We start from the raw sequence: 14284 nt of genomic DNA, 5'->3' as shown, positions 1-14284 counted from the left end.
CAGCTGTAAAACGAGCTGTGATAATGTGTAGGCTTTACTGAATGTCCTGCAGGTAACGTTGTCTCTCCTGTTCTCTCCTTCAGGACGCCTCCATCGCCCATCGCTTTCATCTGATGCGAGAAAAGCACCCGGAGAAGTTCAACAGCAGGTAACTTAATGGCTCATATTTTGGAAACGGCTTCAAGCGTCTACAACACACACCGGCGCAGAGCTGTTAATGGGGGGGTGGGGGGTAGTGCAATGGTTCTTCCAGTCAAAAAGACAGTTAATCTTCCCCCCTTCAACTGTCTTAATACCATTAGCTAACAAGCAAACCTTGTAACCAGCTAGTGACCTCGCACTTCAATCTGGAAGCTCGATATTTCACTGAGCCGCAGTCGTCAACAATCAATATCGAGACAAAACCTGCCTGCATGGTGGGATCAATACGCTGGCAGTGGCTTTTCTGTGATTAAACTGAACTGAACTGTGGCACTAGAGTCTAACTGGGCATTCAGATCTGATTCTAAAAAAGTAAAATGAGGAGAAAGTTGTGGAGAAACTAGGCTGCTACATCGTGAAGGCAGATGGAGACAGCTGTGACGTAAACGAAGGTTAACATCATCCTAATAGCAGAGAAGGTATCGTCAAATGGCAGGCCACGAGGACAAGTGCACAGCCGTCTAATTAATTGTTATATAACACTGGAAGCTGCCTCGGTCTGACTAGAGAGTGAGAGAGGTCAGCAGAGAGAGCAGCAGCGATCCAGAGTCAGATGAAAAAGAAATATCTCGGCGATGACGCACCGCCTATAGCAGCAAGTTCAGAAAGAGGAATTCAACCTCGTTACACAGAAGTGAGATACAAGCGTCATCTGTGTGTGAAATGTTAAAGTCTGACATGTTGTCTTGAGACAACGCTGATAACACTGTTAGGGTTGTTCTGTCAGACTTAACGAAGCTCCTCCCGAAGACTTTATACAGCAGAGTTCACAGTAGTGAGTAAACTGATCCGGTCTGAGATGTGCAGTTCAAATTCCATGAAAAGACGGGACACGACAGGATTATAGATTCAGCTTCAGAGTCTAAAGCCATGCTCTTTGAAGCTGGCCTGGACTCTGCAGACATTACTGTGCCCCCTAGCAAACTGAATTGCCCCCCCCTCACTCACATCCGTTCTGTATGCACACTTAAAGTTTACTCCTTACATTTGCGTTGGCCACTAACTGCCAGCAGGAAGTAGCGGAAGAATTGTCGGAATTATCATAATATACGAGTTTTCAAATTGCAAATTCGAGTTTTATATATTTATATAGAAATGCCTCAAATCAACAACAACAAAAAAAACAGTGCTCAAAATAATTAAACCCACATTTAATGAATATGATGTTTGACGTTTTGACCTGATGATGGTGCTAGAAGAAAAGTTGAGTCAATTTGATGGCATCCAACAGATATTTCACTTAAAACCCACAAACATCAACCTCATGGTGGCGCTGGAGTGAAACTGAACAGGTGGGTCACTAGGCTTTATCCTCTGGGGACCATGAATGTCATGACAAACTTACATCCCTGGTTTACTTTGAGTCAATCCTTCGTGGCCCGGTTTTATTTCAAGTCTTGGGTCTTGGTGCCACAAACACAAAGAGTTGAGAAACAAACTAACAGTCTTTTTTTTATTATGAGATTTTTTTATTACCGACCTTTTTCTTAAAATATAAACATTAACCTCCTGAAGCCCCAAAACCAAAAGCATCAACAGAAATCACAAGTTGTGGTGGTGGTGGTGGTGGAGGGGGTGGGGCTCCTTTGAAGTCTCACTGCTTTCATTTATTCTGTGGTCACTCTTCTCTCATTCAGATGCACCGTGGAGAACAAACAGCAGCAGTATAAACACTTCCTCTGTAGATAGATACCGTAGCCCTGAGGTGAACGACCGGTGATGTGGCCTGTTGCCTCCGCTGTAGCCTGAGGCCGAGGTGTGTGTGTGTGTGTGTGTGTGATCAAGTTCTCCATTGTCTCAAAGTGAACCTCTATGCAAAGCATTGGCTGGTGTCACATGCAGACTTGCACCAGTCACTTGTTTAAAAGCCGTCCTGTGTAAACTGCACATCGACTGTGTGCGTTTGTGATCGTATGCACATGAGCACAAATCGCTTCGAGCGTGGCGTGGAATTCCCTCGCCACAATTAACTTTTACTTCTGTTTGACCTCTCAGTAAAGTATAAAGTCTTGTTTTGAATGCCTCTGACTCACTTGGGAACTCTGTCTTTGTGCAGCACTGTATGTTTGTTCATGTTGTTTGCATGATGGAAACATGTCTGCTGCTGCTCCCCTCCGCAGTTAATTAGTTTACATACTAAGGAAAATAAGAAAATAAGAGCAGGGAGAGGAAGAGGGAGAGAAAAGAGAGATGGGGGTTGTTTATTCTTTGAAATTCAATAATTAATGCTTAAGTTTCCACCCTTGGTCCCAGACCTGTTTCCATCATCACAGGCAGAAGGAAGAGAGGGTGGTAAAAGATAAAAGAAAGATACCTCTGTTCTCCAGGGGCCCTCTCTTTGATCCATCAGACAAGGACCAGAGATGAAACATGTAAAGCATTTATGTGGAGAGCAGGACATATTCAACACACATGTTGAACACAGTAACCTATAAAACCTCGTCTTTTCTACTGCATGTGTTTCACTTTTGCTTTTCTTGATGGTTCAGAATATTTCTAATCCACCGACCGATCGCTCCGTCGCTGTGTGAGCCACTCCTGGCTCTGATCCAGCTGTAAGCTCCAAGCGACAGTCTTCACAAAAACATGAACTGTATTGACACCCACCGCTACACAAAATAATAATACCAACAGTCTGATAAAGACTATTTAGAGGAAGCCAACACTGGAGGTTATTGTTCTAGTGTGAATTCTCTTCTTCAGGACGTCCACAGGGCAGCAGACAGCTGATGGACAGCTGCAACTGTTTCATTGTCGTCTGACTGATGTTTTGGCAGAGTAAATATCCGTCCATCTTTACAGAAGTTTGAATTGAAAGGAGTCAGTGTGGAGATCGAGCAGTTTTTTTCTCTACGGGTGAGCAGATGATAAATGACCTTTGACCCGGAGAGAGAGGGGCCCATAGTCACATGCAGCACTTAGCTCAGTGCTATACTGTCCTCCCTGCCACTCACAATCCCACATTGTCTGCATGTGTGTGTGTGTGTGTGTGTGTGTGTGTACTACAACACCATCCCCCGCTTGTCTACTAGCACATACCCCCACCCCCCCCACCTCCCAGTGTCACCCTCCCATCCTGGGCCTGTTGGGACAGAAGGGAAGTGTGACTGCTGACACCTCGGCCTGTGGAGCTCCACCAGTCCTCTAATGGTCACAGTAGCCAGACCTCCAGGAGCCCCAAGCCCAGGTGCTAATGACTTCTCACACTGGGGACAATGCTGCCTTTCTGTGTGTGAATGTGTGAGTGTGTGTTCGTCACCGCAAGTGGGGGAGTTTCAGAGGAGGAGGGTTGGATTTAGAAATGTTGAGAGAAAGGATCATTTTGAAAATGCATCTTTTTCTCTTCTTTGTGGCCTCTTATCCAAACTTGTGCAAAACTAGGAGACATTTTTTTTGTAAAAGATATATCACATTCCCTTCAAATGATCAACAACAGTTGGTAGCACAATACAAGATACAGTTTGTTATTCCAAGGTCACTTACTTAGATGTTACTCTGTTTTCAGATACACAAGCATAGATATGTTCCCAAGGTCAACAATGAAACTCCACACTCAAGTTGCAGTTTGTTTGAAGTTACACTTACTTGTTAAAAAATCCTGTATGTTAAATGTTTATCTGTGTTTTTTAATATTAAGAAGAGGTGAAAATTAGATCAAACAAATCAGTAATCTTGTTGAACTTAACTTTATAAAATTGACATTTTCTTAAAAGACAGGAAACTAAATGAACAGATTTCAGCCTGAGTTATAGGACAGATCTGCCTTAAGCCTGGTTTATACTTCTGCGTTGACTCGTTGCCATAGGTACGGCGTAGGCACGGCGTAGGTACGGCGTAGGCACGGCGTAGGTACGGCGTAGGCACGGCGTTAGCTACGGTGTAAGTACGCTATGTATTGATCCTACGCAGTGTAGTATACCAGCTTTACCAGCTGATTACATTCTGGCAGTGATCTGAGGAATAACTTAAAGCTGCTGTAATGAGCGAACAGACCGATACTGAGTGATCGGAGTTAATATTTATTTTAAAGCAAAACACGCTTTGATCCCCGGTGTTTGTTTATGTAAACACCATTAACTCTTTTCATAAGCTGCTTTGTCATCAAGCCCAAAGAACAGGTCACTGAAACTTATCACCTGATTGGATTAGCAGAGATCAGGTGTCAGCACCTTGCTGACCTCTGGTCCAAAAACACTGCAGCCAGGGTTGTTTTTCCCTTTTAGATTTTCTGCTGATGGAGTGTGAAGATGTTTTGCTTTGTCTGTGCCGCTACAGTGACTGTCGTGTTCACTTCCCAGACTCTTCTATTTATTCCAAACAAACTGCTGTTACTGCTCCGAGAAAATTAAAAGCAACAGCTCCTGTGTACAAGGGAAAGACCCACATTACCTGCTGCAGAAAAGCAAACACAAATCTTCTGACCGTGCTCTGATGTAAGAGCTAATATTTGATTCATTTGATGCCTTTTCTTTAGAAACGCTTTATTATCCGATTAATGCAAATCTAGGATTTTCTTCCTTTAAATGTTCTTCTTTTGTCAATTTTAAATATATTTGGCCTTATAAACACATCCTAATTTAATTCAGTGTTTTGCATTTATGAACAAACTTGTATTAAGTTACTGTCCTCCGTGCTTTTGAGTCGCATCTTTCCTGACATTAACTGCTTTTAAATAAACTGTGATTCAGGTACACATCACACACAGTCAAGGCGTAAACGGAGCTTCTACCTTGGAAGTTTTATTAATCAATATTTCATATTAACATGGACTTCCCATGTTGCTGTGCAGAAAAAGTCAGACAGAGGCGCAAATCAGAGCTTTTGTTTGTGTGACTGGGAACAAAATACTACACATAATTGCCTAATTCAACCTAAATTGCCTCAGAATGTGGAAGTAAAATGATTGCGAGTGCTAAATGTTTTATTAGGTTTCTAATCTTTAGTTTCCACTTGCCATTTGCAGCACCTGAAATACACTTTTGAGCTGGGTAATGGGATGTTTCCTCCTGAAATGTGTCATGGGAGTTGTAGTTGACTTCTCTCCTCACAATATTATGTCCACAGACTTCCAACTTTGATTTCTGTTGAAATAATCTGGTATTTACCAACGCAAATGATCTCTTTCTTTTTATTTTTTTTTAAGCACAACTTTATATAAGTGACGTCAAAGTCCACCCTCATGTCCTCCTGATTTCACAACAGGTATGAGGGAGGAGGGGCAGTAAAGAGGTGGTGGGTCATGAGGTCACTGCTCACATTGGGGATTAAAGGAGATGCTTATCTGTAGGGAGGGGGGCAGTGAGGTATTGGGTAAGGGTTGACCAGATATACAGGAGAGAGTTTTTGGAGCCCCCCCCCCCGAGCTGTGCCGAAGCACCTGAACCATGTTTTCACAACAACATGGTTCCACCTTCCACCTCAGTGGTAAAGCCTCTCTCTCTCTCTCTATCTCTCTCTCTCTCTCTCTCTCTCTCTCTCTGCTCTCTGGTAGATGAAACGTGAGTCCACTCGATTCTCTTTGAAATGTTGAAACAGCTTTAAAGAGACGAGTCATCTTAACAGTTTTCATTCAAGTTGAAAAGAAACTACTTTTCTTTGTCGGGGAGTCAGTTGTCAGTTCCATGCGAGGACGCTGTTAAACACTAAACCTATTACCATCTCCTTAGGGTTCAACACACCCTGCCTTTCAAGTCATGATTGGTAAACCACCACCACCACCACCCCCCGTTTTTTAAGATCCCTTTTGTTCTAGCTTTGCATTAGTTTTTGTGCAGAAACATGGGAATAATGGAGGAAAGGCTTATGGAAGTGGCGTGTCTCCCTGTTGCACTCTGTGTTCATAAGAGAGGGGAAAAAACATGAGTTAATTGCATTTTTTACAGGCCGTCTCAAGTGGAAGCAGCTTAATGAGGTTAGGCAGCTCGCCTCGTTGAGAATCGCAACTGCTCCTAATTGTGATCTCAAATATGCTCATAATCCCCTGATTTGACAGCAGCAGAGGTTTCAGGGGAGGTATTAAGGTGAAAGAGAGAGAACAAGGGACAGAAAGACAATTAGCAGGGAGAAAAACATGTGAACAAGTGCAGCGGCTTAAGACATTTTACTTACACTCACAGTAAAATAAACACTTATTAAAGACTTGAATGCTGAAAAAGAAATAAAAGAATAACGGCAAAATACGTTGAACTGTTCAAACAGGTCGTGTTCTGTTTAGATGTTCGATGCCCTCGTCTGTCTCTCATAACCTTGTTATTGGTATGCCCACATTATACGGAGGTGTTGTGTCAATAGGTGTGTTGTCAGTATCAGCAGCATATCCACATGCCAATGAACCCACTGTCATATCATGAAATATGTTTCATTTCTGGAGTAAAACACATTGAGCCGTCGGTTAGTTGGAAGTTAGTCATGTTTTTTCTGTGGTTTACTTTCTGTTTTTTTTGTTTTGTTTTTTTTTTTAGATGAGTGCAGACTGCAAAAAGGTGAAGTGAAACATTTTATAGACCCATGATCGAACACATTCAAGCTGGAAAGCTGGTCGATTAATCATTTATCAAATTAATAATTTCAGGCATTTTTTAGGCAAAAATAACACATAACACAGCTGTAGACTACTTAATGTCACACACCTTGTTTTTTATGAGCTTCTTGATCCAAAAACTGAAGGTCATGGTTACAAAACATAAAGTTTATAAGGTTAAATTATTGATGTGATATGAAAGGAAGAAGAAGTCTCACTCTGTTGGAGTTGTTGGAACCAAGAAGACGGAGGTTGTATGGTGGTGTGACAGGGTTTCCCCTCACTAACTCTCTTTGACAGGTATTAACAGCAGTGTGCAGAGGGCAGACACACAGACAGGCCAAAAGCTTAATTTGTCATTAAACAACGTTTCATTTTAACATTTTAACCAGTGAAAAGTGACGCGCACCGATAATGATGAGAAGCTGCTGCTGCTGAATATTTTCTACACCGTTTAGCAATTGATTATTAGCATTTAGTGAATCAGCCCCAAGCTCAGGACGTCTCTAGATTTCATGCTTTTCCTTGTCGTACCGCGTAGGTAACTCAATATGTTTGGGTTTTGACTGTTGGTCGGACAAAACAAGACATCTGAGGACGTCCCTCAGGATGTGGGAAATTATAACAGGCATTTTCACTGTTTTCTGACATTTTATACACAAAACAATTAATCAGTTTATTGAGAAAATAAAAGGAAGTTTAATCCATCTATGATAGAGATTGGACATCTTCAGGGGTATTCTAGTACTAAAGGGTCCAACATGTCCCAACATCAAGAAAGCAGTGTGCTTTGTTGTTGAGGTCAGACCTCGATTCATTCTCCAGCTCGCTGATAACAGTTACGCTCTGTAGTTGGATCAGACTGAGGTCGGATCACGTTCCAACCACAAACCGCTCCAGAATCTGTAAGTGATCACGCAGAGACCGCTTCCTTTTTAAAGGGGTTAGTCCAACATTTCGTACAGACATTCATGGTCCCCAGAGGATGATGATCCCCTGACTTTATCCCTAGTGACACATGAGGTTGACATACATGGTTTTTGCCGAAATGTCTCAACAACTACTGGATGATTTGTTTGAGACGGTGTAGGACTCTTCACTGAGTTTCCACAGTCACGTCCAGTTGATGAACCTGTTGGGTTTTTTTTTTTTGCTAACCCTGAATACACACATCATTAGTGCTTCGTCACTTTACAGTTGATATTCACAGATCGGTCAAGCAGATCTTTCACCTTGACTGTGTCATTCAGCCTCTCTCCAGTTCTAAAACTGCAACAAATGACATCAGGATATAAACAAAACTGCATCCATCAGGTCACCTCTGACAAACCCATCTGCAGGGCAGTAATGAAGCATTGCTCATTGTTGTGAATCACAGTAATATTTACCTTGACCTCGCAGTCTCCACCAGCAATGTTTCACTCCGCGTCCCCTCCAGAGGCGATGTTGACATTTCAACTCCCGGCATCGGGGCACGGAGGCGAAAATGTGTACATTGCTTTGGTGAAAGCGCAGAGAGCAGCAGGCGGCCGGGTTGACAGATGGTGGGGGTTAATATTTTGCGGTGCGGTATCTAACCACCGATGCTGCCAGTGTCTCCACTTTTAAGGCTTTAGGGTGCGTCAGTGGAGCTTTGAACTCTGTGGTCACATGGCCTGTTGCTGTCCTGACCTGTCAGTTTCAAAATGTGAGATGACTCAAGGCACCGGACAGCTTCAATATGTGTCCACTGCACCCGAAACAAATGGAGCCGCGGGCGCGCGACACTGTACTCATGTGCAAGCTAAGTTAGGACTGGGAATATTTTCGAATGTGTTGGTCGAAAACACGTCTGTCCTCTGTTTCCCCTCTCTCTCCTCAGAATGAAGAACAAGCTCTGGTACTTTGAGTTTGGCACCACTGAGACCATATCTGCCACCTGCAAGAAGCTCAACGAATGCATCGAAGTCGAGGTGAGTCACAGACTGTTGTCCCTGAGATATAATGGGTGAGTGGATACAAAAAGTGAGGAAAATATCCTTAAATACCATATTTGATTTAAAAAAAAGAAACATCTTGTGTACACTACGTCTCAACAAGTTTGCTTTCCTGTCTTTTCGCTGACAGGCTTTTAAGTGCTGTTATTTTATGTTTTTTCTAAAAGGTTTTGAAGAAATTTACGCCAAAGTAGTTTTGCCATATTAATGAGGCGAGCTATTCATAGCACATCATCAGATTAATGCTCCATAAAGTCACTGATTGCCTCATTCTGTCATACAGCGCCGCATAATCTGTCACCTGGGTGCTTAAAGCACAGCAACACTCCAAGAAAACACGCCGGAAAACATGCAAACAAACTGCTTCATGCCCTGCACCCTCCATACCTTCATCCAGTCAGACCAACATCTGTATGCTTATTGTCAGACAGAAACATTCAAGGTGTCACTGGTGAAGTAAATGAGTTTCTTGATTCACTATGGCCGAGATAATGTGTTAACTCTCTTTTATTTACTGATCATTATGACAAATATCGCCTGAGTCAATATAGAGCTCTACTAGTTTGTTAAAGGTTAAAGCTTTTCTGTGTTAATTAATTGTTAACGAATCCAATTAAAACACCAACATCTGTTCGTCCAAAAAAAGGCTGATATTTATTTATTTTTTTTTTTTAAACGTTTCAGTGAGTTCCTGAAACAGCTGGTCACTTTAGTTTTTACCAAAAGTTAGTTAAGTAAAACAGCGCTATTGTTGGAGACTATTTTCAGCTGCGGATTAATACACACTTGCTGCTGTGGCGACTATTTAATGTAAATATGTTCCTGTATTTTCAGGTAATTACAATTTGAGTTATGAAAGCCCAGCTTACAGACCTGTATAAAAGGCAGTTAGTAATGAAGGCTGCGTCCCTTCTGGAGTGCCAAGATCAGCCTCTTCGGACAGAGACTGAACGGTTACCCTCAGGTCGTGGGTTTAAGGTGCTCGTTATGTATGAGATACAAGTTTTCCTTTGTTCCTGCTGCTATTCGGTTGTTAGATCGCAGATAGTATTTCACTGGTGACCGCTTATTTGCACAGTCATGTCTGTGGATGTCCATAAGTGTTTTGTGCTATGTGTGTCTGTGTGTATGTGCGTTTTAGTATAATCAATTTCCCAAATCAATTTCTCTGTTAGGGACAATAAAGATTCTTTGACCTTTGAACTTAGATTCTAGTTGCAGTGCTCAAAAAACGACTTCTTTCACTTCCTCTACCGTTTCCCCGGCATGCAAACTTAGCGAACACTCACACTGAAGCAGAATTTGACATAATCTTGTTCTTTGTGGGAAACAAAAGACCTTGCACTTTGTTCATAATACATCCTCTTAGCAAGTATCACATCATGTTTCCTCTCTTTGGCCCTTTAGTCTAAATTCTGAATCAGTCATCTGTGTCTCTCTGAATCTGTCTGCGCAGCCGATTGCAAAACAGACTCTTTCGTGTGAACGTACCGTGGAAGATGCTGACGTGTTTACTGCTCAGAGGGGAGCGATTTCCATGTGAAGTGACATCATGTCTAATAAGAAACCGGGGAACAACTGTGTAGGCAGATTGCAGCTCATGAGGGCAATCAGGTGATCTGCACAGGCAGGAAACTTTTAGAGGGTGCCCAGTGAGAAGAGCTTTACCACAGGATGTAGAAAATAAACACCAGACTAAGGAGTGGGCGGGTCGGAGGCTGATATGGACTGATGAGATGTGTTGATGGTGTTTACTGTGAAGCATCTGCGTTAATTGTTGCACTTGGATTACTACGACCTTATTACCTTATTAAACCTATGAGTAATGGAGTCCTTCATAAATACAATGTTTTCTGCCAAAGGTGGAACAGTTTTGAGATTCTTGAATATATAATATTTGTTTTCCCTTAGTTTTTTTTTATAGTGGTTTGAAGTGGGTGGGGCTTATTTGTAAAAAGGTGATTTCACATACTACCATGCAGCTGCATTTGTGGATGAGAAAATGGGAGAAATCTCTATTTTCTGCTCAGTATTCAGTAAACTACAAGTTATATGAGGAGTAGTGAGTGAATGAGTGAGGGACATTTTAGCTTTTGTTATTAACTATTAATTATTTAACTGTGCAGATTTAATGTTATCAAGTAATACCTGTAATCTGAAGCCAAGTTTTGACGCTTTCAAAAGGTGGAGGAGAGGTTTAACCAAGCGGTAACCTCCGGGGCTGAACAACATGAAGCAAAGTGCCTAAAACTGCAGTTCCTCTAATGGCCACTAGAGTCTGGCTCCAACAGTGAGTCGATCCCTGTAGACTCCCATGTGAAAATGTCCAACTTTACAGCAGAAATAAACATGTTTACAGCCTGGTACAAAAAACTGTTTTGGTCTCTAGAGCTAATTTCTGCCTTCACGACAAGTGATCGGGGGGGTTAATTTTTATGTAACTCATTTACATTTTATTAAGGCTTAAAGTTATGCATAGTTGAAGATGTGTTGCTTTGAGTGACAGGTGGGTGAGCGCCCACTCCTACCGCTCTTCAGAATCCTATGAGTGACGTCACAGAGTCTGTGTCCATCTTTATTTACAGTCTATGGTTTTAACTCGGCCTGGCATTTCTAAAAAAAAAAAAAAAATTGCTGTGCTAAAGAAGAAGAAGGTGATTTAAAGACGAACTGTGTCTCCACTCATTTGTGTTTCTGTGAATATACAGTATGTATGTGTGCACGCACGAGTATGTATCACACTCCACACACACTTTACTTGATGGGTCCTCTGTGGTTTGCTTGCATATTGTGGGCGTGCGGTGAAATCCAACATTTTTTTTTGTGTGTGGTCACGTTGACTCAGCACCCTGCATGCTGAGTCACAGCGACGTGTTGACATATTCTGGTGTGTCGAAAGAATTTGTTGCATCCAGATAAGGCTAGACACAGTGTAATTCAGAGATAGGCCAAGAGTGTATCTGTTAATTTCTATGTGTAGACTATTAGACCCCGGGCCAACTTAGTGTATTTTACAGCTGTCAATAAAGACAGAGCTGCAGCCTTGGACACTTGGCTTCTGTACAAGTAATACATCAGGACAAAATAAATCTTGTGGTCATAAACAAATCAGCGGTGCACAAAGTGGGTACAAGCATGGACGGCTAATTTACCCCATGACACAGCAACTCATACACTGCAGCTTTGACTTTTTCAGCCTTTATATCAACATAAAACATAAATCCTGCATTTATTGCCCTTAAACTGGTTTCAGTAAAACACAAAAGACCAAAAATTAAGAGAAAAATCTTCCACCCAGAGTTTTATTTGTTCATCTCTGTAGTTATTGTGCGTCTTGTCACAGTCTGCGGAAGAAATTTCTGCCTACACAGCTGAGCTCATACACCGTCAACAGCAGTAAAGTTTCAAGGAAACATTTGCCAGTAGTGTATCTCTCCACAGATGGAGGCAACACATGCTGGATCATATGAAATTGGCATAACTTTGTAATCTTTGTCAGTCAGTGATGAGCAGGGTGTTCTAGTTAAATTGTTGTGGTGAGATTTTCTTTAGCTGTTCTCATCATTGCTTCTCTTTGTCCTGCTTTTCTTTTGCCTCCCACCCTATTTCCCGCTCAGTGTGACGGAATCATCTTGGACCTCAGCAACACCTCCTTGGAGGGCATCGCGGTGCTTAACATTCCCAGCATGCACGGCGGCTCCAACCTGTGGGGCGAGACGAAGAAGAGGAGGAACTACAACCGCATGAGCAAGAAGGTTCCCGAGAGGATGCCGGCGAGCACCGTCACCGACGCTAAAGAGCTCAAGTTTTGTGTGCAAGGTGAGTCAGTGCAGATAAGTGAGAACACACACGACCAGTTACCTGCTTACAGGAAGCTGCCGTAAAACACTGAGCACTAACAAAATAAAACTTACTGTCAGTTAATGATTTGTATAACTCAAACATAGACTCTACGGTCATAAGCAATGATAAAAAAAAATAACAGGCTTTTATTGAATTAAACCTTCAAAACCCTCTGGGGAAGTAAATCTGTTTTGCACATGAAAAACTATATAATTGTTTCCCAGTTTTTTGTTTTTTTTTCCTTGTGACTTTGAAGAACTGTCTCCTCGTGACCCTTCATCACAGGTTAAGGCCTGACTTCAGACGTGAGTTATGATCAGTTCAACCTAAGTGGGGACTCAGACAGAAAACAGGCCTGCATTAAAACTGAATACTGCGTTGGTTGGGGGGGTATGTTGTTTAAGGTACCAGTGAAACAATGAAATACGATCCAGGACGTCCAATTGGAGGAACAGATGAACGTTTAAAGGCTCGTTTGACGCCAAATCACTGCACAGTCGTTACTAATACTTGGAGAGGATTTTACAGCTCTGAATGAGAGGGCTTCAGGTTTTTTATTTTTTCATGCAGAGCTATTGTCAGTTTGAATGAGGCCTAAGAGTGATTTTCTCTGATGGATTGTTTCATTTACAAGATTTTTTAGAGGCCAGAAGATGTAAATGTTCCCAGTAGTTCCCATTTTGTGTAATTTCATGTATTATATCATTCAGCTAAACCAATCAGATTGAACTCGTAGGGTACCGCTGAGCATTATATGTAAAGAGTGAGCCTGTTGTCGGGACTGGCACCTTGAAACTGAGCTGAGATACAGTGAGGGTGACGGTGTTGAATGACTGGCGACAGCGTGTCGCAGAGTGGATAAAACAAAGGAAAAACAGGAGTATTTCCAGTTGAATGTTCATTTTCTCAGTCGGGAGGAAGTGTAAGAAAATGATCATTGTAGAGACGTTCAATGCCACCGCTGTGTGTGTCCACTGCTACAAAACATCCTGTCTTAAACCCACACACAACATGTGGAACCTATTAGTCATTAATGATTATTGGAATATTTAAAAAAAAACACTTCTTACATGAAAAATACCGTCACAAGCTTTGGTTTTATTAAGAGGCACTTGATTTGAAGAGACCATTCATGACTGCGTTCACCCGCAGAGAGAGAAACAAGTCCACAGTTTCTAGATTTAATGAATAAATTAGTCAGACAAAACTCCCTGACCTTCTTTCCTGTCTGTAGTGTTATGCTGACAATGAATTTGATGCGCTGTCTATGATGAGTCAGTGGTATACAGGAGGGTCACGGTGTCATGATGTCACCAGGTAGTTCTCTAAGATATCAGACTTGGAACAGTTTTGTGCCGTCCGTCTGTCCGGCCGTCCATCCGTCTGTCTCCACTGGGCTCTAACATTTACCATCCTCTGTCATCCGCTCTTCCCTGGAAACAGGAATTGCTGGCACAGCTGGTATTTACAGACAATGATAGCCACCAAACATCTGTTTTAGATGATCACCATGAAATGACCTGCAGCGCTGTGTCAGAGACGAGGCAGGAGGAATAATGTGTCCAGCCTTCTTTAAGTCTGTGTGTTCAGATGTATACGCGTGTATGAGTGAGTTTTTCTTCACGCCTTCCTGCCTGCTCTGCATGTTGAGTGATGTGACATTACAATCAAAGAGTTAATGGACATAAACGGACATAACAATGCCTGTAATCAGCCGTCTGACCCTCAAGTGGTGTCTTGACGT

The 14284-nt window shown here is 42.2% G+C and overlaps 1 protein-coding gene across 1 annotated transcript in view; it reads left to right on the top strand.

Moving 5' to 3' along the window:
• The window catches only part of LOC111218180 (diacylglycerol kinase beta-like), a 98418-nt gene that overhangs the window by 65812 nt on the left and 18322 nt on the right, over positions 1–14284 (top strand). Inside the window, exons 22-24 of the mRNA XM_022740336.1 lie at positions 84–148; positions 8583–8673; positions 12315–12516. Of these exons, the coding sequence (XP_022596057.1) occupies positions 84–148; positions 8583–8673; positions 12315–12516 (358 nt within the window). The remainder of the gene's footprint in view (positions 1–83; positions 149–8582; positions 8674–12314; positions 12517–14284) is intronic.

Source organism: Seriola dumerili, unplaced genomic scaffold (assembly GCF_002260705.1).
Source record: "Seriola dumerili isolate Sdu_G_001 unplaced genomic scaffold, Sdu_1.0 BDQW01000052.1, whole genome shotgun sequence".
In the NCBI taxonomy this organism is placed as follows: Eukaryota; Metazoa; Chordata; class Actinopteri; order Carangiformes; family Carangidae; genus Seriola; species Seriola dumerili.
The sequence above is the reverse complement of the archived record's forward strand: the minus strand, read 5'-3'. Positions and strand labels throughout refer to the sequence as shown.